At 38.1% G+C, this 27,500-nt stretch overlaps 1 protein-coding gene across 2 annotated transcripts in view; it reads right to left on the bottom strand.

Annotated features, from left to right (window-relative positions):
• Positions 1–27,500, bottom strand: part of LOC122787281 (hippocampus abundant transcript 1 protein-like) — an 880,512-nt gene that overhangs the window by 224,284 nt on the left and 628,728 nt on the right. For both annotated transcript variants that reach the window (XM_044053901.1, XM_044053902.1), the window contains exon 7: positions 12,853–12,966. In XM_044053901.1, the coding sequence (XP_043909836.1) occupies positions 12,853–12,966 (114 nt within the window). The remainder of the gene's footprint in view (positions 1–12,852; positions 12,967–27,500) is intronic.

Here is a 27,500-nt window from a genome sequence, read left to right as displayed (position 1 = left end):
ACTGTCTAGACAGGCTAGGGGGTGTGGCTGCGTTTAAGCAACTTAGCTCTACGTTGCTCCCCGGTGCCCAACGGTGCCATGGTTGGCGTGGCGCGCATGTCCGCACAAACACATTGTGCCGGGTAAAGCACTTTTAAACTTTGGGCAACTCTATTGCGCTGGGTAAAGCGCTATTATACCATGGGCAACTCTGTTTAGCTGGATAAAGCACTATTATACTATGGGCACCTCTGTTTAGCTGGGTAAAGCGCTATTAAACTATGGGCAACTCTGTTTAGCTGGATAAAGAGCTATTAAACTGTGGGCACCTCTGTTTAGCTGTGTAAAACGTTGCTTAACACGAGGCTATCTGGGTCCTTTAAAAATATATATTTTGTTCACTGATACATTGGCCATGTCACTGCTTTTAATAAAATTATAATCATATATGTCTGGTATTATTTCAAATACTGATTTAAAACATAAATAAGAAGGGGAGTGGTGGGACTCGAACCGTGAATGCCTTTTCTTTGTGCATACACTCTACCATTACGCTATTGCAATTTGGTGTGATTTGCATAAACATTCTTTCTTATGCTCTTCCATGTCAGAATTGCTAACTTCAGCTAAGCAATGGGCACACCCGCGCAAATATGGGCAGCTATATCGTGGATTTAAAAAAATACATATAATTATTTACTTTATATAAGTGTGATGGGGGTTTACAGTGTCAGGGAGTGTGGTGTTGGGTGCAAGTACATTTGAGCATACTTGCTCTTGTGTGTTGACATTTTGCTTTTTATAACCTTGCAGGGGCGTGCACATTTAGACTGCTCAGCAGTCGGACACGCCCCCTGCTTTCCTACTCAGTCCGTGCAAGACTTACGGTTGAGTCAGCGTGCCCCCATGAATATTCATTGCACGCTGACATCAAATTCAATTGCAGCCTCCGACTAAGACTTATTAAGTCTTACACGGAGGATTAGTAAATCCGGGGGTAAATATGTTACAGCTAGGGGATGACCTGAGAAATGTAATCAACTCTTCCCCTTGAGGATCCCATCTCAGAAACTGCTATATTCTACGCTTATCTGAATGCTTGCATTGAAGCATTGATCGCCATCAGACAAAAATACAATGCTAAGGTCAAGAATAAACACTGATGGTGGAATCTTGGTACAAAGTGCACAATAAAAAAAAGAAACACATTGTCCATAAGGATAAACTAAATACCTCAACCTCTAAAATGAGCACAAAAAATAAAACAAGAATTTAGAAGAAAAATCAAATCCTCTGAAGCTAAGTATGAACTAAAAACCCAACTATGCAAAAGGTGTTTTATAAAAATGCCAGAAGGCTTAGCCTTATAAGCAATACACAGCCCAGTACTAAACTAATAGAAAGCACTAGCACATACTCATCCCCAGAGGACACAGCCAATAAATTAGCTTATACGTTTAACTCTAACGTTACACCCTTATCTCCCCCTAACTTACCCCAATATATTAGCATGCTCTCTCACACACACACACACACACACACACACACACACACACACACACATCACCTTGGAGTAAACAATGGGGGGGGCTCTCCAGGGTCAAGAACAGTACCTCCATGTGTCAGACAATGTGCCACGTTGTCTGCTGACAGCACCAACCACAGCCCTACAGACATATTACTAAACCTATTCAAACTCAGCCTCTCCACTAGATTTGAGCCGAAGGTCTGGAGGACTGCTGTAAGTTATCTCACTCCACAAGAGAGGATTCACCGCTGACTGTGGTAAGTATAGATTTAGAAGCCTAACCAGCACTGCCTGTAAGATAATGGAGTGACTCATTATAGAATTTAATAACAAGGATATCAGCAGTCTACAATCCCTTAAGGAAAACCATTTTGAGTTCTTTAAAGGTAGACCCTGCCTCCTACACTTAGTGAACATCTTTGAACAAATCACTGATGCATCGCATAAAAGCAAATCTGTTCAAACCACTTACCTCAACCAGGTGAAGGCCTGTGACACTGTTCCACTTGCTATCATTTTAAAAGCTAATCAAGTAAAGTAAACCCCTGTGTAATGAGCTGAATAGCAATCTGTCTCAATCACAGAAACCAATCTATTAGCATAGGATGAACACCATCAAAATGTGTCATCACTAGCAGTGTCCCTCAGGAACAAGTCCTTGGATCACTGATCTTTGATTCTTCCTTCTTTGATGTCAAGAGTGATGTTAGGGGGCTGTGGCTGACCAAGTTTATGTTGACTGTAAACTATATCATAAAAATTCCAGCTGACTCCCAGACTTCCAGATTCTCGAGGTTAGTACAGTGTGTACAAGTAAATGGTGCCTGACCATGGCTTGACATGAATGCCAAGAAATGCAGTATAGTATCCTTTGGCAAAAATGGCACTCGTGTACCTACCATATAGCTGACGTGCATTAGAAAAATGACCCAGTTACTTTCATTGACAATAATCTATCCTTTGACCATCGTGTATCTATAGTTGTAAGGAAATCCTTTTATTTAGCCAGCCGGATTACCAGGAGTACATCTTCTAGAGCAATGAAAATTATTATCCCTCTCTATTCTTCCCTTAAGAGTTAAGACCCATAACATAATATAATGCCAGTCTTGTTATATACCTGTCTAAACATATGACAACTCAAAAGACCACAACATTTTCTCAAAAAGATATTTAAGGGCATGTCTTCATGTGCTACAAAAATCACTTTAATGTATCTTCTCTCGTCTGTTTCTTGCAGACTTTTGAGGAAGGATCTTTGCCATGCCTTCAAGTCCTTGAAAGATCCAGTCCCATGCAAAATCTGACAATTCTGCACAGCAACTCCTTAAACACCTACTCAAAGGAACTAAACTTCCAACAACAGCATAAACAGGATGTGCTGGCAACATAGCCATCTTTCTCTCAAATAACACCTCCTTTTATGGAATAGGCTTCCCTTAAATGTAAAACAAAGTATCACCCTGACGCTCTTCAAATGCAACTTGGAAGAACTAATGAGAAACTGTAAGGTCATTTAAAACTGGCCCCTCAAACCATCATTAAAAGAGAAATAAATTAGATAGTAGTTTCTCAATGTCATACGGTACTGATGAAACTGGATCTTGAGGGTACCCATTTGAAATGTCAGGACTGCTACAGTGAGTCCCAAAATACAGAGACTGAATGACCAAAGGATCGGACTTACATATACTAAGACTGGATCGGACTTACATATACTAAGACCGAAATGCTATTTCTCACACTACACACTTATCTCCAAGGTATGGTGATCTCGGAGTTGGCATATGTAAGTGTGGGGGGACTTGCACCCCTGCAAAACGTTGTTTAAGCAGGAACAGCGATTTTCGAGATTTGCTCTTTTCCTGTGTTTTTGGTCTTTTATGACTTGTCGGGACTCAGCATTTCCAGTACTGACATTTCAATAGTGAGCCGACCTTGCAGCTAAGCTATAAATGATCTAATTAACAGCTAAGTGTGAACCTATAAAGTACCTTACTTCTTTTTTGAAGAAAACAAACCTTTGCTGAGGAAAACAACACCTGTTGTTTGCATTCTTCAAGTTACTACCCAAAAGTTACGATCATGCATTAAGGAGCAGGAACATTGCCCAGTAAAATAAGCTCTGTAACCTATGACTTGCTTATTGTTTCATTGCTACAGACCAGTATAACATCTATAGTGTAGATTAATGTGTATATTGTACCTAGTCAGCCAGTGTAGTCAGAGAGCATGTGCATATAAGTAATTGAGCATGTGCGAGATCAGTGCTATTTTGCACAGTCAAGTCAGTGTAAGTGACAGCTTGAATGGAGATGCACATGTGAGTGTGTTAGAAGTAATCAGTCAGTCAGTAAGCATATGAAGTTCTAAGTATATGTTCCAGTTACAGCTCCTGATGCGTTTATGTATGACTTAAACTCATCCCACGCCTCAGTGTCTCATTTGAAAACACAAGACATGCAGCATGGTGTTAGAATGGGATCCGAAGTTGTAACAGCTCGCAAACCATGAGGCACACAGTTAGAAGTGAAGTAATATACAGGAGTGAACTCACAAACAGGTCAGCGGTTAACTGAAGGTACTTAAATTTGTTTAAATGATTTTCAGTCGTCAAACATGTGGCATAGCATTCAAAGTGTTTGAAATAATTACAGAGTTATTTTAACTGTCTGAAATAGCTACAAAATGACTAAAGTGTGAAATAATCTCTGAAGTGTTTAAAATGGACGAAAAGGCTAAAACATCCAATTTTTTTTTCACAATGTACAACTTTTTTGCAGTAAATAAGATTTTTCGAAGTGTTCCAGATATTTGCAGTGTTAAAGCATTTTCTGAGAGATTGTTGTGCATTTGAGCAAAATTACAAGTGCCAGAGCTATGCTTAAATTTAAAAGCAGTTTGTTGTTATCGCAGAAAGATTTCACAGAAATGAATGGCTGGTGTTTGATAATAATATTGCAGAGAATTGGAGAGTGTTTGAGCAAGAATATATTTTCACACAGCTGCATTTTCTGATAAAGATGCATGTACAAGAGCATTTGTACTTCTCAATTTAGCTGGATCAGAGGCCATGGAGTGAGAAAGTTCATTTGTGTATGCACCTGCCGTGTATGCAGAGGAGGGGGATAACCACCATATTGTGATACAGGCTAAAATGCTGGAAGATACTGAGTACTTAAACATAAATTTAGAGAACTGTGTAACCCTCAAATGAATATTACAATGGAAAGGCACACATTTTACATAATAAATCAAAAGCCTGGTGAAACTATTGCAGCATATAATACTGACTTACGAAATAAAGCAAAAACATGTAGATCTGATGAGTTAATAAAAGACCATCTTGTATACGGTGTTAAAGATGCAGTGAAAAAGAATCTGCTTCAAGATAGTGAATTAACACTGAGCGAAGCCACTGAGATTTATCAAAGACATGAGCTTACAGAAAAGCATATAAATAAGCTTATGAATGAAAAAAGCATGTTTGCAGTATCTGCTACAGTGAATGTTGATAGTGTACATTAGAAAGTTAAGATGAAAAAGAAATATAAACTGAAGGGGGCCACCCCCAACCTCACTGTTAACTGTCACAATTGTGGAGGCAGTCATGAACCAAATGGGAAAGTGTTCAGCTTTTGGTCAGCAATGTCACAAATGTAGAAAAGTGAAATCATTTCAAAAAGCTTTGCAAGTCTAAAATATCACATATTTATGTTAAAAGAGAGTATCCGAATGAGCAAGTAGATCAGACAGAGACTGTAGCAAACTTCTAGAGCTGTGAGCAAATTTTCTATGTTGATGGTGTCTCTGTGATCGATGAAACAGTTAATCCAGAAGATTATCAGTTGTCAGCAAAGAGTGAAATATTCTGTACTGTGCAAATTAATGGGAAACCTATAGAGCTTAAAGTAGATAATGGATCCAAGTGCAATGTTATATCAGCACAAATATTTGGTAAGTAAAAGCTGGTGAAAACCTTGATTCAGCAAGGTTTGCAAAACTAGTTGTTTATGGTGGTGAAGACATTCAAACTGATTGCACAGTAGTACTTTCATGCCACTCTGCTGGAAACAGCTATGACTTGCAGTTTTATGTAGTCAAAAGACATGTGAAGTCACTGTTAGGCCTCAAAGACAGTCTGACAATGGGACTAATTTCATTTAATAAAAAGAGGTTCGCCATACAAGTATGAACAGCAACAATAATTTTACACACAGTATTTTTAGTGAATATGCTGATATTTTCAAAGACAATCTTGACAAATTTCCAGTCACATATTCCATGAAGTTAAACCATGAAGTAAGTCCAGTTGTCAGACAATCATGGAAGATTTTAGTAGTGATGCAGAGCAAAGTAAATGCAGAATTAGACAAAATGGTGAATTTAGGTGTCTTTACTCCAGTTGAAGAACCGAATAAATGGGTTTCTTCCATGGTCAAGCTCTTAAGAAAAGCTCAAATGATATTCGAATATGTATTGATCCAACAGACTTAAAGCAGTTAGGAGTCCTCATCATCTGATGAATACAGTAGAAGAAGTAGCCGCTCTCATGCCAAATTCCACTGTTTTCTCAGTCTTAGTTGCAAAAAGTTCTTTTGGCAAATTTCGCTGGATCAAAATCTTCACTGTTAACCACATTCATCCCACCATTTGGTAGATACAGATTTTTGAGAATGCCATTTAGAATCAATTCTGCCAGTGAAGTCTTTCAAAGTGCTATGGAACATTTTTTCCGATTATCCATGTGCTATTATAGTAGATGACATTATTGTTGGTGGCAATGGTGACGACAAACATGATAGAAACCTCAGGAAAGTTCTAAACAGTGCATGTGAAGTAACAACTCAATCCTCAGAAATGTAAATTCAAACTGAAAGAAGTTACTTATGTGGGACATTTGTTTACCGGTTCTGGCTTACAACCAGATCTGTCTAAGCAAGCAACAATTCTTGAGATGCCAGTTCCAGAGAATTTCACATCTTTACAATGCTTTCTAGGTATGGTCAACTATTTTAAAAAGTTCATTCAGACTTGAATGAGCTTTCTGCACCATTACATGAGCTGACACACAAAAATGTACAGTGGTCCTGGATGCAACAACACCAAAGAGCATTTGATATCCTAAAGAAGAAAACTGCCAGTCCACCCACATTGAGATATTATGATGTTCACAAGCCTGTAACTCTTTCTTGTGATGCTTCAAAGTATGGCCCTGGAGCAGCATGCCTTCGGGAAAGCATACCAGTTGCTTATGCATTCAGACCTTTAACCCAAACAGAGATGTATTATGCACAAACAGAGAAAGAACTTCTGGCAGCAGTGTTCGCATGTTCGAAGTTCATTGATTATATTTATGTCAGACCTATCCAACTAGAGACTGATCACCAAACACTAGCGACAATTTTGAAAAAGCCAATGTATACAGCCCCAGCACTATTGCAAGGCATGATGTTAAAACTGCAAAAGTACAATTTCAATATTGTTTACAAAAAGGGTAAATACTTGTAATCTTGCTGATGGTTTGTCCTGCACACCTAGACAAATGACAGAGCAGCATGAAGATGAAACAGCAGACTTTGAAGTCATGGAAGTCGGAAATTTTTCATAATCACATCTTGATGAACTAAGAAATCACACAGCTTTGGACCCAATTCTCCAGAAGCTGAAAAACATTATCAGTCCTGGATGGCCACCATGACAAACCAGTTTACCACTTGACATTCATCAGTATTTTCGTTACCGAGATGAGCTCATGAAGGAAGATGGAATCATCATGAAAGGTCCAAAAGTGTTAACTCCTACAGCATTACAACAGGAATATATCAGAATCGTGCATCATGGTCACCCAAGTACTGATTCAACCAAAAGAAAGGCAAGAGGCATTGTACTTTGGCCTTCTATGTCCAAAGATATAGAGAAGGAAATCCTAGCATGTTCAATTTGCAAAAGCAACAAACTGCATCAACAAAAATAACCACTTCAGCTACACCAGATTCCTGAATTACCATGGTTAACAGTTGCTACAGATATTTTCAAATGGAATGGTCAACATTACATAGTGTTAGTAGCCTCTTACTCAGATTGGTTTGAAATCGACTTACAATGTCCAGCACTGTCATTATGAAATTGATGAGACATTTTTCCCTCCATGGTAGTCTGCACAAAGTCCTGTCTGACAGTGGTGCACAGTTTACATGTCAGTAGTTTAAGAAATTTCCTGAGACTTGGGACTTTGTTCATATTACCAGTAGTCCTGAGTATCCACAATCCAATGGGTTAGCTGAACGTGCAGTTCAGAGTGCAAAACGTTTATTAGAGAAGTCCAACAGAGATGATACCAATGTTTTCCTTAACTTACTCAATCTCAAAAACATTCCTCGAACAGCTTGCTTGGTTTGCCTGATCAGAGACTAATGTCCAGACAGACTAGAACAACTCTATCAATCAGAAAACAATTATTAGTACCAAATGCAAAGTAAAACAGAGTGGTCAATGCTCAACTTTCAAGAAAATTTCAGTCACAAAACTTGTACTATGATAAGACGAGTAAATCCCTTCCCTTCCCTTAGACCATTACTACATGGAGAAATTGTGAGAATGCAAACATCTAAAGGATATGACCGACTGGGAATCGCAAAGAACATTTGTGAGGAACTGAGATCTTGCCTCATACAATCAGAAGGAATAGATTTCAGACGGAATCAAAGACATGTGTTATCTGTCTCTGAACCAGTGACACAGCAGGCTTGTGCCGATGACTCTAATTCGCAGAGTGACTCTACACCTGTTCAAATTCAAAAGGACAGTGTGCTTCCTTCAAATAATTTTGATGTAATCACTGATGTTCCAGTCATGAAAGAATCTTCAGATACTGTCACTGTTGCTAAACACAAAGTTTCTGTGTTACCAGATCAGATAGAATTTCTAGAGCGAATCCAGAGTACACAGCGACTTGAGTTGAACTCAGTTTTGTTTGTTAAAATGCTGATATATTGTCTAGCTCTCAAAATGTCTTTGTTCTCCTATTTGCATGCTACACACAATTAAAGAGGGATGATGTAGATCAGTGTGTATATTGTACCTAGTCAGCCACTGTAGTCAGAGAGCATGTTCATATAAGTTACAGAGCACGTGCGAGATCAGTGCCATTTTGTATAGTCAGTCAGTGTGAGTGCTAGCTTGAATGGAGGTACACATGTGAGTGTGTTAGAAATAATGAGTCAGTCAGTAAGCATATGAAGTTCAAAGTATATGTTCTGGTTACAGCTCCTGATTTGTTTATGTACAACAAACGAGTTGAACCTACCCCATGTCTCAGTGTCTCATTTGAATACATGAGACATGCAGTTCTGCCGGTGTTGCACTCATCAGTTAGTCAGCTTCCTGATCCTCTCTATCTTCACTAGTGGACATGATCCCACAAAACTTAAATGTTTAACCTACAAGTGACTGTGATTTCCAGCATGCAGTGGAGATATATGCCAATGACTGTGATGCATGGGATGAAAAATCAGCACCTCCAATTCTGATATATTCCATGACATCGAAATTAGAGGTACCAATTTTCATCCCAAGCTTTGTGATGAGCAGTAAACAACTTCATTGTAAGCTGGAGATCACATTCACTTCATGTAATGAAGGCATCATCATCTGTAATAACAAAAATGTACCCATCTCTGTTGCAAACTTTAATATCCTTGGCAAAAAGAAAATCGCAAACGGAAGAGTAAAAAATCATATGTTTGACAGAGTCCTATACCTGACCAGAATGTATTCAACTTAAAACAAAAATGCAGATGCTGCTTTTGCTCCTTAAATATAGGGACTCAATGGAGCACAGTAGCCACTTAAATTACAGGGTAAAATATCACATGCCTTCTTTAAATCCACAAACTGCAGTGCATATACACAAAATTGATAATGTTGAACATCACTCTTCTTCTTTAAACTTGTTTGCTTGCAATGAGGCAAGCCTCAATGCACCCCTAAACTTTACATATAACTACATACACACACACACACACACACACACACACACACACACACATATATATATATATATATATATATATATGTATATTCCAACTCTGAGATAAAGGAATATTATGAACAATTGTCATCTTGGACTTACTATATGCAAGCCTTGTTTTTTTTTTCAGCCATTCAGTCTCCATATTACACGACTCAAGCAAGACAGAACATTTCAAATGGTTACTGGGGGCTGCCATGATTGACTATTAAATGGCCTAACAATTGGAATCACTTGCTACAGACTTAGTGTCAGTTAAGTTACTTTCATCTTGTCCACCAACAGTCTAGTCCCTACATCTGCCTCCCTATTCAAAGAATTACCCAGTGAAGGATCAGTAGAACTAAAGGGAATCACCAAAGTAGCAAATGGAATAGAACCAGACTCAAGTCTCTAGAGATTGACATGCTGACTGAAGATTTCAATCTTTCCATACTGAAGTTTCCAGCACTGAACACAATCCTGACAATGGTGACAAGAAATTAAGCAGCTTGTTCCTGTGCTGCTACCTTTCCATGAAACCTTCTTGAGGCAATAAGGTGGCACAGAGGACAAGGGAGGAAGAGTGGACCTCAACCTGAAGAATGAGGAGACAAGTCTTGAAGGGTGATACATTGGCAACGGTCAGTTACAAGGGAAGGAATCCAACAGTTCCAATACTTTGGCAGCTGGAAAATCAATCATAGTATCAGGCTCTCTCCAAGCCTCACTGATAACAAGGGTGATCATTTTATCAACAGGGGAATGTATACAACAGGATGCAAGGTGTGTTTGTAAAGTGTCCTTCAAATTCCATTCTGGAGATTTAGAGGCGTCTGTGGGCCACCCCCTTTCTACTGCACAATTTGCAAACTCTCCCTGAACTTAGCACAATATTGGGAGGGATAACAGAGTGAATGCCTTCAATCTCCACTGCTGTATCTGGCATGGTAGACTCCACTGAATATATACTGTCTGAAAAACTTACTAAAGTGGATCTGATCCTTTGATGTGATGGCAGAAGTGTGGGAGGATGGAGAAGTACTTAGCAGATGGCTTCAGGTTGAAGCTGTTGCAGGTACTTAGAGTGATTCAAGCAGAACTGTCAGTAAAATCGAAGTAAAAAATGCAATCAGAACCCAGGGTGCCAACACCAAATAACTGGCATTGGCAGTAACCTACCCCAGTGCTGACCACACTGACAAAGTCAGCAGCAATTGGTTGACACCAGTCATCGGCATCAAGGAAGCACTCAAGTCCATGATCCAATGTGGGCTCCAAGAGCATCAGTGCTAAAATTCATCTCAACAACTTATAACAGACACCAGGAACTCAACGGGTACTTGCAGCTGAGAGTACTAGCATCAATCCCAAATGCTGACAGCAAAGCCGACACAGAAGGCATTTAGAGAATGGGATGGTCCCAACATCAGAATATCAGCTGCTGTCAATGCTGGTATCATAACCCACTCCTGCAATTGCAAGTTGTTAGCTGGTCTCGCAGGATTACTAAGATGAGACAATGAAGAGACCGCCAAAAAAAAAAAAAAGAGAGCATGGACAAAGTATCTTTATCCATACTGAAACCACAGAGAGGGGAAAGGATGAAACAATCTCAATTTCCATCTGCAAAAGAGCCCTCATTGTCTTCCTGTAGTTTTCTTCTATGTTATCCGTAAACGAACAACTATGGTAAAACTGAAGTGTGGAGCTACTAGACCTGGCAGGTTAAGGTGATAATTTCTGAATCTGCCCAATTCGACCTTTGATAAAGAGAAGAAGCTATCATGTCTAGCCAGTCTAGGTAGATGACTATCAACAATATTCTCTGCTAACTTGGATACAGCAGAAGCAGCTACTTAAAATATTACTATCTTCCTCTAATCTTAGCCTCTTCTGAGAAAATAAAGTACTCACACTGGAAGAGCAGAGCTTCTGCCTATGAACTCTAGAAAATTCTCTTTGGAGCTTTGGGACATGGAACCCTCAACTGGGGTAGAATGTTCACATTGTTAAAAAAAAAAAAAAAGTTTAGCATTAACTATTTTTTGTTAACTGCATGTTTATTAAAGGCAGCACATACCCCGCACTCCTGTAAATGTTTTGCACCAAGACAAGTCACACAAATGTTTGTCCCTAGTTTGGAATTTGTAACCAAAAGATTTATACTTTTTGGAAACTACATGACCAATTCAAAGCTAAACCATAATTGGCAACAAGAAAACACTGAACTATATATCATAGGCTAAAGTGAAACAAACACAGCACTGGAGATATGTGACAAAACCATTTTCCCTTTCCATATATGAAATCTTGTACTGTGAAAAGATCAAATCACATGATCAATCCCTACAGCACTTGGAATTACAGAGAGATTTGTTTTCATTTTCATGTAGTATTATGTACAAGAATATCAACCCTGAAATACTAAGACAAGATTGCAGGAAGCACTGCCAAACACTGGGGTGTGTTTGGTTCACCCCTACAAAGGATATATATATATATATATATATATATATATATATATATATATATATATATATATATATATACATATTTACTGTGAGAATGTTATTTCTAAAACTTGTTTATCACACAAATGACATTAGCACCATAATGTTACAAACTGAGATCTTGAACACCATGCAGCTAAAGTCTCCCAAAATCTTCCTTACAGACTGACAAATACAAAGCGTAGTTAAAATGTTCAGTTTTACCTGATAACTAGGTTTTGTTCTGAAGACATGGGACTGGTTTCCTCAGTCTCCATTTATGTACTGATTCAAGGCAAGTCAGTTTACCATAACAAAAACCCTTACGCGCCTCTCAAATACATTTATACCAAGCGAGTCTTTACTTAAAAAAAGAACTCCTATCCTCAATCTGAAATAAATGCACTGTCTGGATACACCAGAAGTTCTCAACAAACATCTTTCCTTCTTCCTACTAAAGTGAGGCATTTCCAGCTGGGAATAAAAAAAAATAGTATTATCACCTTCCCCAAGATTAGTGGTAGCCAGCTATACAACATGGATCATTTACCACCACCCCCACCATCAAAAAAAAAAAAAAAAAGTTAAAAATGGCTTGAATCCACTCCCAAATTGAGGTCATCAACACAGGAAGAGGCAGTGAGGCATTCACAAATCAATCTCAGGTCTGCCTACTCAAGACAGGCCTGATGCAACAACCTTTCACACCCAAACTTCATTGAAGAGGTTGTCCCAGCAATCTACTAAAATTGTTACATGGACATAAAACATAGCTACTAAAAATATTCACTGTGTAAAGAAAATTATCTGTCTAAGAATTATATTTTTTAACAAGGTCTTACCTGTCTAAGGTACAGAAAGAAGCTGGAATACTGGCCGGCCTCCGGTAAGTAGGAGAGGAATACTGTGATACAGATCAGAAGAACAGTGGAATCCTGGCCAACTTTACGAAGAGACTGAAAGAAAAAAAAACACCCAATGAAAGTACAGTGGTATGAGGTGCTCAACTTAAAAGCACATCTTTACAGAAAGAAATCCTGTAGTAATGTATCTAGCATATCTTGCAGAGGATACCACTGCTCTGGAACAGATTCCACATCCATGTAAAACAAAGCTCATCCTTGTTCATATTCAGCTGCAACTGGATCCATGGATGGGCATTATAAATTTACCCCAGGACTTCCCCTGTACTACTGATGGACAGAGGTAGCTCCTAAATGCTTTATCCCATGCAGAGATTCCCTTAAATAATCTAGGGTATGATCCCATTTATTCTTACTATGGGTAATATACAATTACTGACCATGGTATGGGCAAGGCTAATTTAACACCAAATGGAATAGGTTAATTAAAGCACCAAAAGGGAAGCTGACTACGCTTAAAATGGCCAGCAAGGGCATCTAGGGCAGCTATCCTAGTATTCACTTATGAACTTTTAATACCTGGGTTCCCTGAACAAAAGTTAACTCTGGTCTCAATCTGCTAAACTTCTGTTACCAGTTGCAGGTACTCCATAAAAAAGTAACACTACCCATTCAGGCCATTTGTTTCTATTTAGAAGTTTACAACTTTTGGTGAAAATTTTATGCAGCAATTATGAAGTGTAATACCCTAAGTACAATGTAAGTACATGCAGATGATAGCCAATAAGCTATCAGTTAAAGTAAAATCTAAGAACTTAAAATTTAAATCCATAAATGGACAGAGCGAGGGTATCCAGTCTGCTTAAAGGAACTAGTCACACAGTTTACTACTTGCATCATACAAGTATACAAGTTTTCATTTGGGAGGACTCTTGTAGCAATAAACAGTAACACGTAAGTAGTATCCAATGCCAATTTACAAACCAAATACAAGATGGTGGACTTTGAGAGGACCAAGAGAGGCAATACTTATGAGCATCAGACTTGTACATCTGTTAAGTGTGCAGACAAAAGACCATGTTACAGTTTCAGAGAACTCTTGTCAGAGACCTTTTTAAAATAATGAAAGAGATGTAACAACCAAATTAGAATAAGGTGTCCTCGTGGTGCTGGTCAGTGTCTTATTGTGTTTATTATGATAAAAGGTAATAAAATGTACCAGATACTTTGATGTGGCCTATTTCATTACATGCAGGACTATTAATGAAATAAAAAAGTTTGTCATATTTTTCATATTTTGGAATGGTAGACATCACAACCAAATTACAGCAATTTTTTAAAAACTTTGTTTTCCTGTAGTTGGATTAAACAGCCTAACAGGCTTTGAACTGGCAAGAATTTAAGATCAATAAAGAGATAATCTGTCCAAGAAAATAATCTTTTTTTTTTCATTTTTACAGATGAGACTTTCTTGAAATAGGCATTCTGGCTTCCCTGTAGATTAGGACACAAAATAACTTAAGTACATTATGTAGAACTTCTTGATATTAAAAGCTAATCTAGATAAACTGGCTTAAATACTGAGGTTTGGAAACAGAACTGGCCCTAGATGCTGTAACAGTACTTACAGAAGGAGACCTGTAGCTGTAACTGTGTGGAACATCTTATTTTATGAAGTTGCACTTTGTGACTTGTGATGTGCATCTTCAAACTTTGTCAAAAGGGCAAATACAAAGGAGGAACTTACTACTTCAGTGTTGCAGTGATCCTGGAACTGATTATGTTAGAGGCAAAGGTGCATGCCTCCCTCCAAAAAATGCAATTTCTAAATTACAACTACATGGGCTTTCAAAACATTCATTCTAAGATTCCAGTTTTGGTAAATTGGCAGGAGATGAAGACCAAGTATAAACTACAGCTGTCTTTATTATGTGTGCACATATGCACCACCCTTTCTGACTTTGGGCACTACATTCTAGATCAGAAGAAAGGTAAGAAATATACAATTCAGGTCATGTGACAAGGAAAAGTCCATGTACAACAGTAAAGAGAATAAAAATTTGGGGTCTGTGCATTATTATTTTTTTTTTGCAAACAGATCTACTACAGGGATTCATTAAAGATAGGTCACATGCAGAAAGACTAAACTATCCAGCTTTCATTCATACATCAGTAATGGATATATGCTCAGTAAGTCTGTCACAGCAGATCTCATCTGGCAAATATGTTTTCTGCAGTATTAAGGTGTGGTTTTAGGTCTTCTAACAAACAATCAATGTCTCCCTGCAAAACAGAGGGAGTTATTGCCAACTTTCTCACTCATGTTTGCTTTCATACCACAGGACTAGAGAGGTGTTGCCTGCTGTATATATTCAGGGCTCCAAAGTTTAGATTTCGACAAACTGCGCTTACGGCCAGAGTTACATATCTCATCTCCCTTGAGCACAGTTATGCAAAATTTCTCATCCTCCCTGTAAATGCACAGGTAGAAGGAACATTGCTGCAGTGCTTTGGTGAAATGAATGAAAATGGACACAGGCAGACATCAAGTTTTCTGTCAGATCTGTACAGTAGTCAGACTTCACCATGGTGCATAACCTTGTTTCTCATGATACTGCCATTTGCAAAAAATTCATCAGTAAAGAAATGAGTATCACTCATTGTCACCTCTTCTTCTTTGGAGCAGTAGAACGATATTACCAGCAACATTTTTTGTTTCTACCCAGACACAAAGACCCCCAAAAACACCCTCAGCAGCTGCTTATAAGAACTACTACGGATTAGTCCTTTGCTGTCAACTTAATTAGTTCCAACAGCATCAAACAACTACAGGTACACAAAGTGACTCAACCCCCCCCCCCCCACACACACACACACAGTATAAAAGCACAACATTTAACTTCTTGGTAGTACCAGGGAAGGAAGGTGGATGCCATTACTATAGCTGTGATTCTTCTACTCAGAAATGTACAGCCAATGGTAAGCATCTCTGCATTGTTTTCTTCATAAGGATCGCTGCTGTTGTTCAGAACAAGAACTGGAGAGCACAAGCATTATAAGGATCTACACCACAAGAACAAGTGGAAAGTTACAGCATACCTTACAATAATCCAATGACAAAACTAGTTATACTTTTCGAATGGGCATCCATCTCGCAATGATTAGAAAAGGAGTGGGTAGATGTCCAACTGTTAGCTTCAGATATACTCTTGTCAGAGGCCTTCTTGATGAAGGCCACAAGGGTTTCAATTACATTGGTTGAATGTACTTTGACCTGCCCCCATCATGGTATTGCCACACTTGTACCACAAAGTATTGCAGTTAACCAATCATTTGGAGAGGATTTTCTTAGAGACTGGTGGTCCTGTTTGCTTGGCAGGATGGGCAGAATATTTGGCAGATGCACTTTTACAGAAGAGTAAAAAGGGCTTATTTAAACACTTGAGATCCAAGGGTAGATTTTCGTTATTCTCATACTGAATCTGGTTAAGTGCAACTTTCTAGTGTTTGGTGTCCCTGCTTCTTTAAGGATATACAAGATGTTTCTAAAGATTAACATAGCTGTGAGGGATCAGCTTATCTTCAACAGTGAGAATTTGAAGCTTTTGAGGTCCAAATGCACAACTGTTTCTTCTTGCTGGCAGGGCAGTTTGCAGTGAAGGGAAAAGACCACTTGATCAGTAGTTGCAATCTGCATTAACTGGGGGACCTAGACTTGTTTTAGCTAGTTTGGAGCTATAAAAATAAGTTCTGTCATTTTTCTTCTTAGTTTCAAAATAATCTCTGAAATGACAGGACTTAAGAGGGAAAGTAAACATGTTCTTCATCCTACCTAAATGAAAAGTATTTCTTAAACCAAACTTAATAAAAAACAATCCAAAAAACTAATAAAAAATAACAAAAATAGAGGCAAAAAATGTATCAGTCTCCTTGTAAAATGTTAGCGCTTTCGTCAAGTTTAACTCAACTTCCTCAGACATAAAAAAAGTCAATACATTAAATATTTGGCACCATTAAATACTTGCACAATAAATCACATGATTCTAAAAAATCACAAGACCTGTTAAATTTTTGAAAACCATATATACTCACAAAATATTACAAAAAGTTAAGAAAATTTTCAAAATCAAATAACTGATTTCAATAATTAGCTTACTAATTGTACCATCACCTTTCTAAACTTTTCATCTTCAATATACATGCTAAAGAGCATACATCATTCAATCCTGGTTTGATGTACGCTTGTGTTCTAATCTGCAATACCAACCCACACTCCTCCAATTTTAAGCTTAAGGGACCACCGCTAACATCATACTGAACCTGATCAATAACCCTGAAAACAAATGAAAGTCCTGATTGATCCCTCACATGTTTAGCCAAGGCATTTTCTATTTTTCCTTTTCTAATACTGTAAAGATGATCATATACCCTCTCTCTCAATTTACGATCAGTCTTGCTTATATAAAAACTAGTACATGACTGACATAAAGCTAGGTATACTATTTTACTAGAATTACAATTAAACGTACCCTTACTAACAAATTTCTTCTCTTGTATCCTGTATGAATTTCCCATGTGCATATATTTGCAGTACGCACAGGATTCACATTTATACATACCTAACATTCTAGGTAAGGGAGAATACTGGAACTCCAAAATTCCCTTTAAGTTTTGAGCTCTCTTAAATACCACTTCAGGTCTTTTACCCAACTTCCTCAGTGTTTCATCAGCATTTATTATACTCCAGTTTTTCCGTAAAATATGCTGAATAAACATCCACATTAAAGGAGGCAATAAAGGAATGTACATAATCTACTGGGGTGCTAATTTGTTCGCTCTCTTGTACTTCATTCCTCAATTTTACATGAGCTCCCAAAATAGCCCTAAAATGGCCTATTTTTCTGTTATTTTTAACTTCATTAACCAATTCATTCATCATTATCATTGGCTAGCCTCTCTTTTTAAACATCTGCATCAAAAATCCACATACCACACCAAAATCATAATTAGTGGTGCACATTCGAGCAGCCCTCACTAAATGACCTTTCACTACAGTCCTCTTTTGGTGTTTTGGATGTGCACTTCTAAAATGTAGAAATGAATTGGAATATGTGTCCTTTCTATGAATATTCGCTTTATAACACTCATGTAATTTATCCTTTTCCAGGTCTACATCCAAAAAAGCTATTCTCTTGGAATTAAATGTGTGGGTAAAAACAAGAAAGTCCATCGTGTTATTACAATAAGCCATAAACTCCTCAAATAAAGTCTGCCCTCCTTTGAAAATTATAAAGACATCATCCAAAAATTGAGTATAGTAATAAATATATCCATTAAAGCTATTACTTGTGTTGTGAATGAACTGATCCTCCCAGTATACCATAACCAAGTTTGCTAAACTAGCACCAACCGGAGAACCCATGGCCACACCCCTCCTGTATACAATAATTACCATTAAAAAGGGAAAAAATGGTTAGCTAAAATGATATCCAATAATTCCTGTATTAAAGAAATCTCAGAAGTTTTTGCTCCCCTCTTAGCCAAAAGTAAACTAATCCATTCAATTCCTTGTTCACGTGGGATCACTGTATAAAGAGCTCTTACATCTATTGTAGCAAAGTTAAATTCAGACTCAAACTTCAGTCTGTCCAAATTTTCCAAGAAGGACCAATAATTCTTATAAATGAATGGTTCCTTCGCTACATACTTTTTCAAAAGCCTATCAACATATTTAGCTAGGGGGTAGGTAACTGAATTTCGACCATTCACTACAGGTCGTAAGGGAGGGGGGTTGGCCAGACCCTTATGGATCTTCGGTATCCCAAATATAATCAGGATCCTAGGTGCAGGCATACTGAAAATTTTCAGTAAACCTAAATCTATCCTATTTTCTATAAACAGGTCATTTAGGTAAATATTTATACGCCTATATGCTTGATTCAATTCATTTAAAGATACTATACTGTACGTAACCGTATTCAACATGTTACACATTCTTTCATTATAGTCAGCTGTATCAAAAAACACCAAATCTCCTCCCTTATGAGCTTTTATAACACGAACCCCTCCTTTTTTAAATTTTCAAGCATTTCCCACTCATCTTCAGATACGTTATATACATTTTTATCTTTACTTTTCTTAAACAAATCAATATTTCTTAGAGCAATTTCACACATCTTTTCAAAAATGTCTAACACCAGATGCAATGGAGGGTTATATGTGCTCGTAACCCTGAATTCGGGAATACCATTAATGTTATCATCAAACATTAACCTCAGGTTCAGTATGCGAGTATATAATTTCAAATCTATCAGAACTTTACATAAATCTAATCTTTTACTGGGTAGAAATGTAAGGCCCTTAGCCAAGAAATTAGCTAAATCCTGTCCTACTGAAAAATGGGAATAACTGAAAATTTTAAAATCACCGTCTACATTAGTGACTATATTCAAAATATTATTAGCAGCAACATTGTCACTCCCATTTAAGTCACAAACGTGATTCAGCCCTAAATTAACATCAATCAATTGGGACAGTACCTCAACACGAGTTGGCATTAACATAAACGTCCCCTGTGTTTGTTGTTGGGCCTCCACCCATTGTTGGTCTTCGTTCTGGACTAGATTCTGACCCTCTGAAAATTCTGTTGCTGCTGATTATTCGCAACACTATTGTTAGTTCTGGAGCTCTCATTTCTATTTATTAATCTCTCGCTTCTTCCCAATCCGTTGAAATTTTCATCCTGTAATCTTCCTTCAGCATTATGCCCCCCCATGGCTAAAGTTCTCGGTCGACTGCCCCTCATGCTGTTCTGATGTCTCGTTAATCATGTCATTCTGCCGTACAGAACCCGACTGGTCCTCGTCCGTAGGAACTCACCTGTTTCATTGCTGGGAGGAGGGGAGTTTTGGATACACTATTCCCTTTTGGTATTCATCCTTGTCCCGATCAAGCTTTTTTAGCTTAAAAGACCTCAATTTTTCAATTTGTTTGTCTATGCTGGAAAACACTCGGCTATATTCATATTGATATCTCACAAAGTCCATGTCCCATTTAATCATTACATCCAAATCATCAATTTCAGACATAAGCAAATCCACCATTAACTGGTAGTGCTTAATCAATAGTTCTAATAACTGCAGACCTTGCTGATCAAATAATTTGCTCAACTCAAGATGAAAAACTGAATTAGCTATGAAACCAGTTGGATAATGCAATGATATTAGCCCTTTAGGTACTTGGCATCTCCGTAAGCATTCACGGAAGTACAAAATCTCAAGCTGCAGTTTTTTTTTTAATTTAAATGACTTGTAATCTGAAATTTTTTAAATTCTCCATAAGAGCTGTCATTTTTTGACTCTATTTTTGTTAAATGAAAAATATTTCTTGCTAGAGCTTCTATACAGGCTACCGTGGATCAGAACTTTGCTATTCAGTGATCCACTTGCGACAATAACAGGGGTTATCATTGTACTGCTCCATTTCTTTACAATATACATACAGATAGAACCTCCAAGTTTTTGAGCATATGTGAAGTTCTATGCTCAGGGCACCTGTCAGACAAAAACATAGTAAACAAACTATTAAACTGTACAACTAATAATTTTAGCAGCAAAACCAAAGAGAAGATGATGATAGACTCTGCAACAGACAGACTTCTTGAAGATAACCATTGAATGGGATATAGCTTAGTGCTCAATGTTCAACCATTCTAGAGATATGTCTGTATAACATGACATCTACCTCTGGATAATTACATGAATACTGTGAAAGAACCATGGCAATAATTCCAGTCATGACTATGACCTACATGTCAGTGTCTATGATGTAAGTGGATGCTAAAATATCATCCAGAGAGAGAGTGAGAGAGGCAGGCAGGCTCTGCCTACTAAATAAACCATTCCACTGATAGCTGCTGCTGCAAAACGTCTTTGAGGGTGGCCTAATGGTTAAGGTGTTTTCCTTGCAAATACAAGGTGCAGGGTTAGAGTCTCACAAGGGATAATTGGCTAGGCTTATAATAGCTCACAAGGGCAGTTAGCCTACGACTAATCTATGAACCTATGCACTTCCGTGCGTGGATACGCAGATCTATGGTACAGCACTGAACAAACAAATGATCAAACTCATTACATCAAAAATTAAACTATCAGAAACTTTAAAACATCGAAGCATAACAGACTGAAAATGGAAAACAAACCACTTCCTCTTTGGAATCATAGGAAGTACAAGTCAAGCCTCGTCTGTATTCACCCTCTGACTGAACCACCTCTCTACAGGAGGGTCAGCACAGTTAAGTCAAGGATTAATCTGAGAATACACATCCAATCATTCAGTTCCCATTTGAAGTGAAATAATGCATCACACTACTTATCTGCAGTACAAGTCTATTCCAGATGTGTGAAATGTGTAATGAATATAACTTTCAAACTTGTTTTATTTATCTTCTGGTGAAGATTTAGATCCCTTATTCTGGTACTCGTGGAATTATTCAACTTGTGGAGATAAAATACAGCTGTGTTAGAACTTACTATAAAAGTAGATGCCCTACTGATCTCTGTTGCAATATATCACTGCTGTCGTCCAGCCAAGGTACCAAAGCTTTACCTTCCAAGTATTGTACATCTAACATGTGACCTCAGCTTGCAAGCATAGTAGTATACAGGGGGATGTATGACCTTAATTCCCCAGACTATTTCCAAGCCAGCAGTACACCTCTCAACCTCTCAGCACAGGAAATCTGGACAACGCCAGAAATTATGTGGGGAGGCCCAAAAACAGGGACAGATTTTAAATATTGCTCCTATAAACTCAGAGTTGTCAGAATATTAGGTTTTCCATTATTATGCATTTTCTGAAGGTTATGTAATCTGAAACTCAAATGAATGCCATTAGTGAGTATTAATTAGTGACTTCAGTCCTCAATGATTAGCCAGAAAAACATAGATTTTATGAGGAACAGACTGAAAATATGAGGCAGAAATCTGGGCATTCTGCGAAAATCTGTACAGTTGAAGACCCCTGAGATAGAAAACTGCTCAGCTAACAGGGGGATATAATGAGTAGGAAGTTGTAAGAAATCTCCCTCTATTCTAGGGTGTTTCCCATGGGTCAAGAACTGAGGGAGAAAGAGAGAGAGAGAGAGAGAGTAAGAAAATTAAGTGTAGAGGGGCAGAAGGGTGGGAAGGAATACTGCAGCAGTGATCGGCATGGACATCTACTGTTATGGTAAGGTCTTACACAATTGTGCTAAGTCCTGACTGAAATCACTGTTGCAGTATTCTAACACAGAGGTGATTCCGAGAGCTAAAGGGAATGTCAGGGTAGTTGGTTAAAAGGCAACAGAACTGTCCAAGAGGCCTGCTAGGACTGACTGAGCGAAGGCAGCTCTGGACCTTGAAAGGGCATCAAGCCTGCAGTGTTTAGTGAAAGGGTGTACAGATGACCATGTGGCAGCTTCCAGTATGGACCTGGCATCCACCCCTTTGTAAAAAGCTCCAGAGGCTACTACTGCTTTGAGCTCAAGAGCATGTGGACAAGGACTTGCCATGTTGAGAGTAACAACAGGAAATACCCTTAGAGATCTAGCTTGCAGTAGTTTGCTTGGATACTGGCTGGTCCATGAAATAAACAAACAGTTGATCAGATTTTCAAATGGATTTTGTTTTGTCCAAATAGAATCTTAGCTGTTTGTGAATGTCCAGAGAACGCAGTATCTTTTGCCCCCCCCCCCCCCCAATTCTGTGAGGTGGGAAAGAAGGTAGGTAGGTTTATTGCTTGATTGAGTGACAGCTCATTCACCACTTTAAGCATGAAAGAAAAATAAGAAAGGGGGCATAACCATGAGAGCCTGAAGCTCTGAAACTCTCCTAGATGAAATGAGGGCTAGGAGTAGGATAGTTTTCCAGCTGCAGAATTTAAGGTTTGTTGATGTCATTAGTTCAAAAGGAGGTAAGGTAAGCTTTTCCAGTACAAAGCTGAGGTCCCAAGTAGGGGTAATGGACTTTCTAGGTGGTGTAAGATGCAGGACCCCTTTAAGGGATAACACAACCTCAGATATGGACATAAAAGTGGGTGAGTGAGAGGTAAGCAAGCAGAGATGGCTGACAGGTGGGCTTTGATGGAAGAATAGGACAGACCCGTATGTAAGAGCTCGTGCAGGTACTTCAGAATGGAAGGTACCTCTGACTGGGTGGGGTCCTGTTCATTCCTTTGGCACCAAGAGGAAAATCACTTCCTTTTGGGCATGTAAGATTTTCGAGTGGTGGGTCTCGAACCTTAATAATATCCTCAGAAAAATGGTGCCAGCAAGAAATTAGAACTTTATTGTCTACAGAATTAGGCTTAGGGATAACAGATTGGGGTGAAGCTGTAATCCTTTCTGTAGTGTGATGAGATATGATTGGTGTGGCAGTTGGTAGTACTTGGCCCTGGCTAGAAGAAAAAGAAGAGGGAACCAATGCTGTCTTTGCCAAATGGGAATTACTAGCAAGAGTTTTGCTTTTTTTTTTTGGGTCTTCAGAACTCTTGGAATGAGAGGTAATGGACGGATTGTGTAAAGAAACTTCCCTGTCAACTGAAAAGTGAAAGCATTTGTCATCCAAGCTGAGGGGCAAAGTTCCCTGATTCAAAAAAGTGAAAGCTGTTGGTTGGTCTTTGAAGTGAATACCTCTGAGGAGTCCCAAACGGTGAAGGATGTTCTGGAAAACTTGTCTGTTCAAAGTCCATTCATGATGATCCTCCAAGGATCTGCTTAAAGAATCTACCTGCTTTCAGGCTGGTAGCAAGATAATTTGGGGAATTACTCTCGTATGTCCACCTATATACCCCTATGCTTGTGAAATGAAGTCGCATGTCAGATGTATGATATCAGGAAGGCAAAGCTTTGGTACACCAGCAGGATGACAGTGAGGACAACCATGTATTTGAGATACTGCAACACTGATTTCAGGTAGGACACTGAAAGATCCTGGACCACTGAGTCCCCAATGGCTCAGAAAGCAATGAATAAACCTCCTCTAATGAGTCTAAGGTACTGACTACAGGGAAAGCGTGTCCAAGATTTTCTGATAGCTTAGGGTTTTTAAGCAAGTGACGATCCTAGTTAGGAACTTACTGTACCTGTTTGATATGTCTAGTGAGGTATATCCCTAAAGGGGCACTGTATTCAATAACTGGCCCAATCAATACTAAATATAGTGGGACAATTAATTTTCTGGATCTGGATAACATTCCCTTAGCAATCAGATGCACCAGTTACAAGGACTTTCTGACTACTGTGTTTACATGGCGATTAACATAGAGGGAATTACCAACCCAAGTCCCAAGGTCTCTAACAATTCACATGGCGATTAACATAGAGGGAATTACCAATCCAAGTCCCAAGGTCTCTAACAACATTCTCATTTTGGAATGAGGTCTTGTCTATGCCATATGCTAGGTGAAGGGACAGTATATCAAGTGTGACAATTTTCCTCTTTTTAGTATTTAATTTAAGCCTGTTTTTAGTATACCAGGCATTTACAAAAGTTCTTAGTGCATGGCTTAGGTGTCAGAGGGCAATCTGCCAATGACTCTCAGCTTGTTTCACATTGTTTATTAAACAGCTGGAGCCCCCTGGCCTCCTTAGTAATGGGTGATAACCCTAAATGTAACACTGCCCTTCCCCCAAACCCTTACTCTTCACCATAAAGTCATTAAAACCTTCCTATAACACTACCACTACTTAGACAAATTGAAAGCTAGTGTTACAGGGGTTTTAGTTTTAATATAAGGAGATGGAATAGTTTTTCCTCTCTCAATACTATTATTTTTTTTCAGTATTATGTATGATCAAACTTATTTTATCAGCATACCATTAATTGTACAGATTTTCACAGAATGTACACATTTTTGCCTCATATTTTTGGTCTGTTCCTCATACAAATTGTGTTTTGTCAATACATTACTGGGATGATGTAAAGATTAAGGTCACTAAATAATGACATACATTTGCATTTAGATTTCATATCCTTCCGAAAATGTATGCTAACATAAATCCTGTTATTTTAGCAACTATTTAAAATGTGTTCCTATTTTTGGGCCTTTGTCCCCCCATTATATCAGGCTTTGACTTTTCTTGCGCTAAAAGGCTGAGGGGTATATGTTTATCAGTGTTTTACATTCAGCATTAGGGAATACACAATACACCTACATATACATGAAATTTATTTACTTTATTTTTACAGTCGTTTAACTTGGTAAGTACACTCATGCAAGGACCCTATTCAGGCATAGTTTGGACATAATGTCATACAACAAAAGCAGAAGTACAACAGTACCACTTCAGAATAAAGCCACATAACAATGATGCTGTGAAATTTATCCTGAAACAAAAGGATGGATTACGTTTTTTTGAAACACTATACAATCCTCTTGATTTAATATACCCCTGGAGGTACAGTTCGTAAAGGGCAATTTCAATCTTTTAGTTTCAGGATTTTGAGAGTCAGTCTTGTGTTATGCTCCCTAGATCTTTTCACTCACTGTTGTTCTTGAAGCACGAATGGCAACACAAAGACACACCTACAAATTGAAGCATGCCACTGCCATAAGAAAAGAATATTATTTCCATTACAATGGTTAAGCATTTTCCCAAAGTACTCAGACTAATGCAAACTGGAAGCAATACCACATCTGTTTGAAATGGTATTAGGTAAAAACTTCTATGGACTTCAGCTGGAATGTGCAAAGACTTATGAACCTATGAAGGTATGGAGTTTTATTTTGTGACTAGGAGCTTTACACATATTCACCAAGGGGCTACATCACTAGTGTTTGTCCCTTAGTAAAATGCTATTTAATACCAGTAAGCAGTAGCATACCAGCTTTCTACTAACACACAAATTGATGACCTGTTTACATACAGCCCTTTTGGCAATAAAAATGACAGCAATACTAGGGCCAAACAAATGAAATGCTGAAAAATGCTCCTTCCTAATGTTCTTCAGTCTTTTTTTTATCCAAAATTTTGACACATCTAAATATGAACTAAGTGCTTTGTGGGGAAAAAGTAATGGCACTACTGCACTGAGTAAGGCTGAAGTCAGAAATCATCTCTAGTGAAATACAGTGATTTGTACTAAGGATTACCTCTTACTACTTTGGGAGAAAAGGCTACCATAGTCAGACAAAGTATGGAAAAAGTGATAGCTACTAAAAACATTTTTTATCTGTTTAAGTGAAACATTCAAAAGGAGGGGACAAAAGATAAGCTACACACGCATTCATATTCCAGAGTAGGAAAGTATGGTACCTTGAAGTCCCAATAAGTAACTGCATCAAAGACTTTAATCCATTCTAACCTCATGCTTCCCCTGGATGACTTATAAAGAAGCTATAGCACAAGCTAGGACATCTTCTCACCACAGCCAAATGACTCGTCCACTATGGCCAGAGTGACTGACTGATATGAATGAATATGAGTTTTTAGAATTGATGCAAATCTTGCTGGAAATGTATGAAGCAAATCTTTCTGCAACTGTTGCTTGCTGTTTGTTGCAAAAATCTAGTAATCATGAATGGTAAGTACAGGTTGTTTTATCTTTTGTAAGTCTAATAACACTGTAGTACTCAATAATTACATAACAGCCAATCTGTATGATGCCAAAAGGAAACAATAAGCCTATCTAGTCTGCATTTTGAGTGCACTCATCATTCTACATCACCGCAATCCATATCTTCACACTTACCTTTTCTCATATGGTCCACGCCATCTTGAAGAATACCTTTGGGGTTTTCTCTCATCCATCAATTCTTGAGTCCACAACTCTCCCCATGATAAATCACTTCTGCAGATCCATGGCACAGATGGTCCCTCAAAACTTGCTTGCTGGGACTACTCATCCCTACTATGCCCTCCAACCTTTTCCAGACAACTCCTTCACATCTCCACAACATGATTATTTTACACCAATATCTTGTCCTCCCTTTCTCTTCAGGTCTGTGGTCATAAACTTTTCCTTCCATCCCAAGCACTTTGTTGTGGTTTTTCTCCTGACTTCAAACAGCTTGATGTCCTTGCACTCATATGGCTCCCAGAACTGCACACAATACTCAGTGTATGGTTTGACAAGGGCCTGGTAGTGTGGAAGTGTTCCTGTTTTCTACTAGAGTCTATCTCCTGAGAAATATCCCTTGTTTTCCCTGGATACTACTGCCCCTCTTCTCTCACTATATTCCTTGTGGCTCAGTCCAGGTATGATAAACATCTCCAGATCCTTTTATTGCACACCTGAAATCACTTTCACTTACTTAGCTGATCCTTCATACCAGGGTTGCTGTGCTGCAAATTCAATATTTTTCATATATACATTTGTGCACGCACACACACACACAATATATATATATATATATATATATATATATATATATATATATATATATATGTATATATATATATATATGTATATATATATATATATATATATTTTTTTTTTTTTTGCCCGCTGCAAAAATGTAGAAAGAAATGTAGATTTTTGTTGTTTTCTGAAGTTCATAATTTTCAGAAACTCAATCATATTGCCTTGACAATATGAATTTCTGACATAACCCATATGTGTGTAGATATATATATATATATATATATA

The sequence above is a fragment of the Protopterus annectens genome, chromosome 13.part0 (assembly GCF_019279795.1).
Source record: "Protopterus annectens isolate FY-2018-M chromosome 13.part0, PAN1.0, whole genome shotgun sequence".
Taxonomy (NCBI): Eukaryota; Metazoa; Chordata; order Ceratodontiformes; family Protopteridae; genus Protopterus; species Protopterus annectens.
The sequence above is the reverse complement of the archived record's forward strand: the minus strand, read 5'-3'. Positions and strand labels throughout refer to the sequence as shown.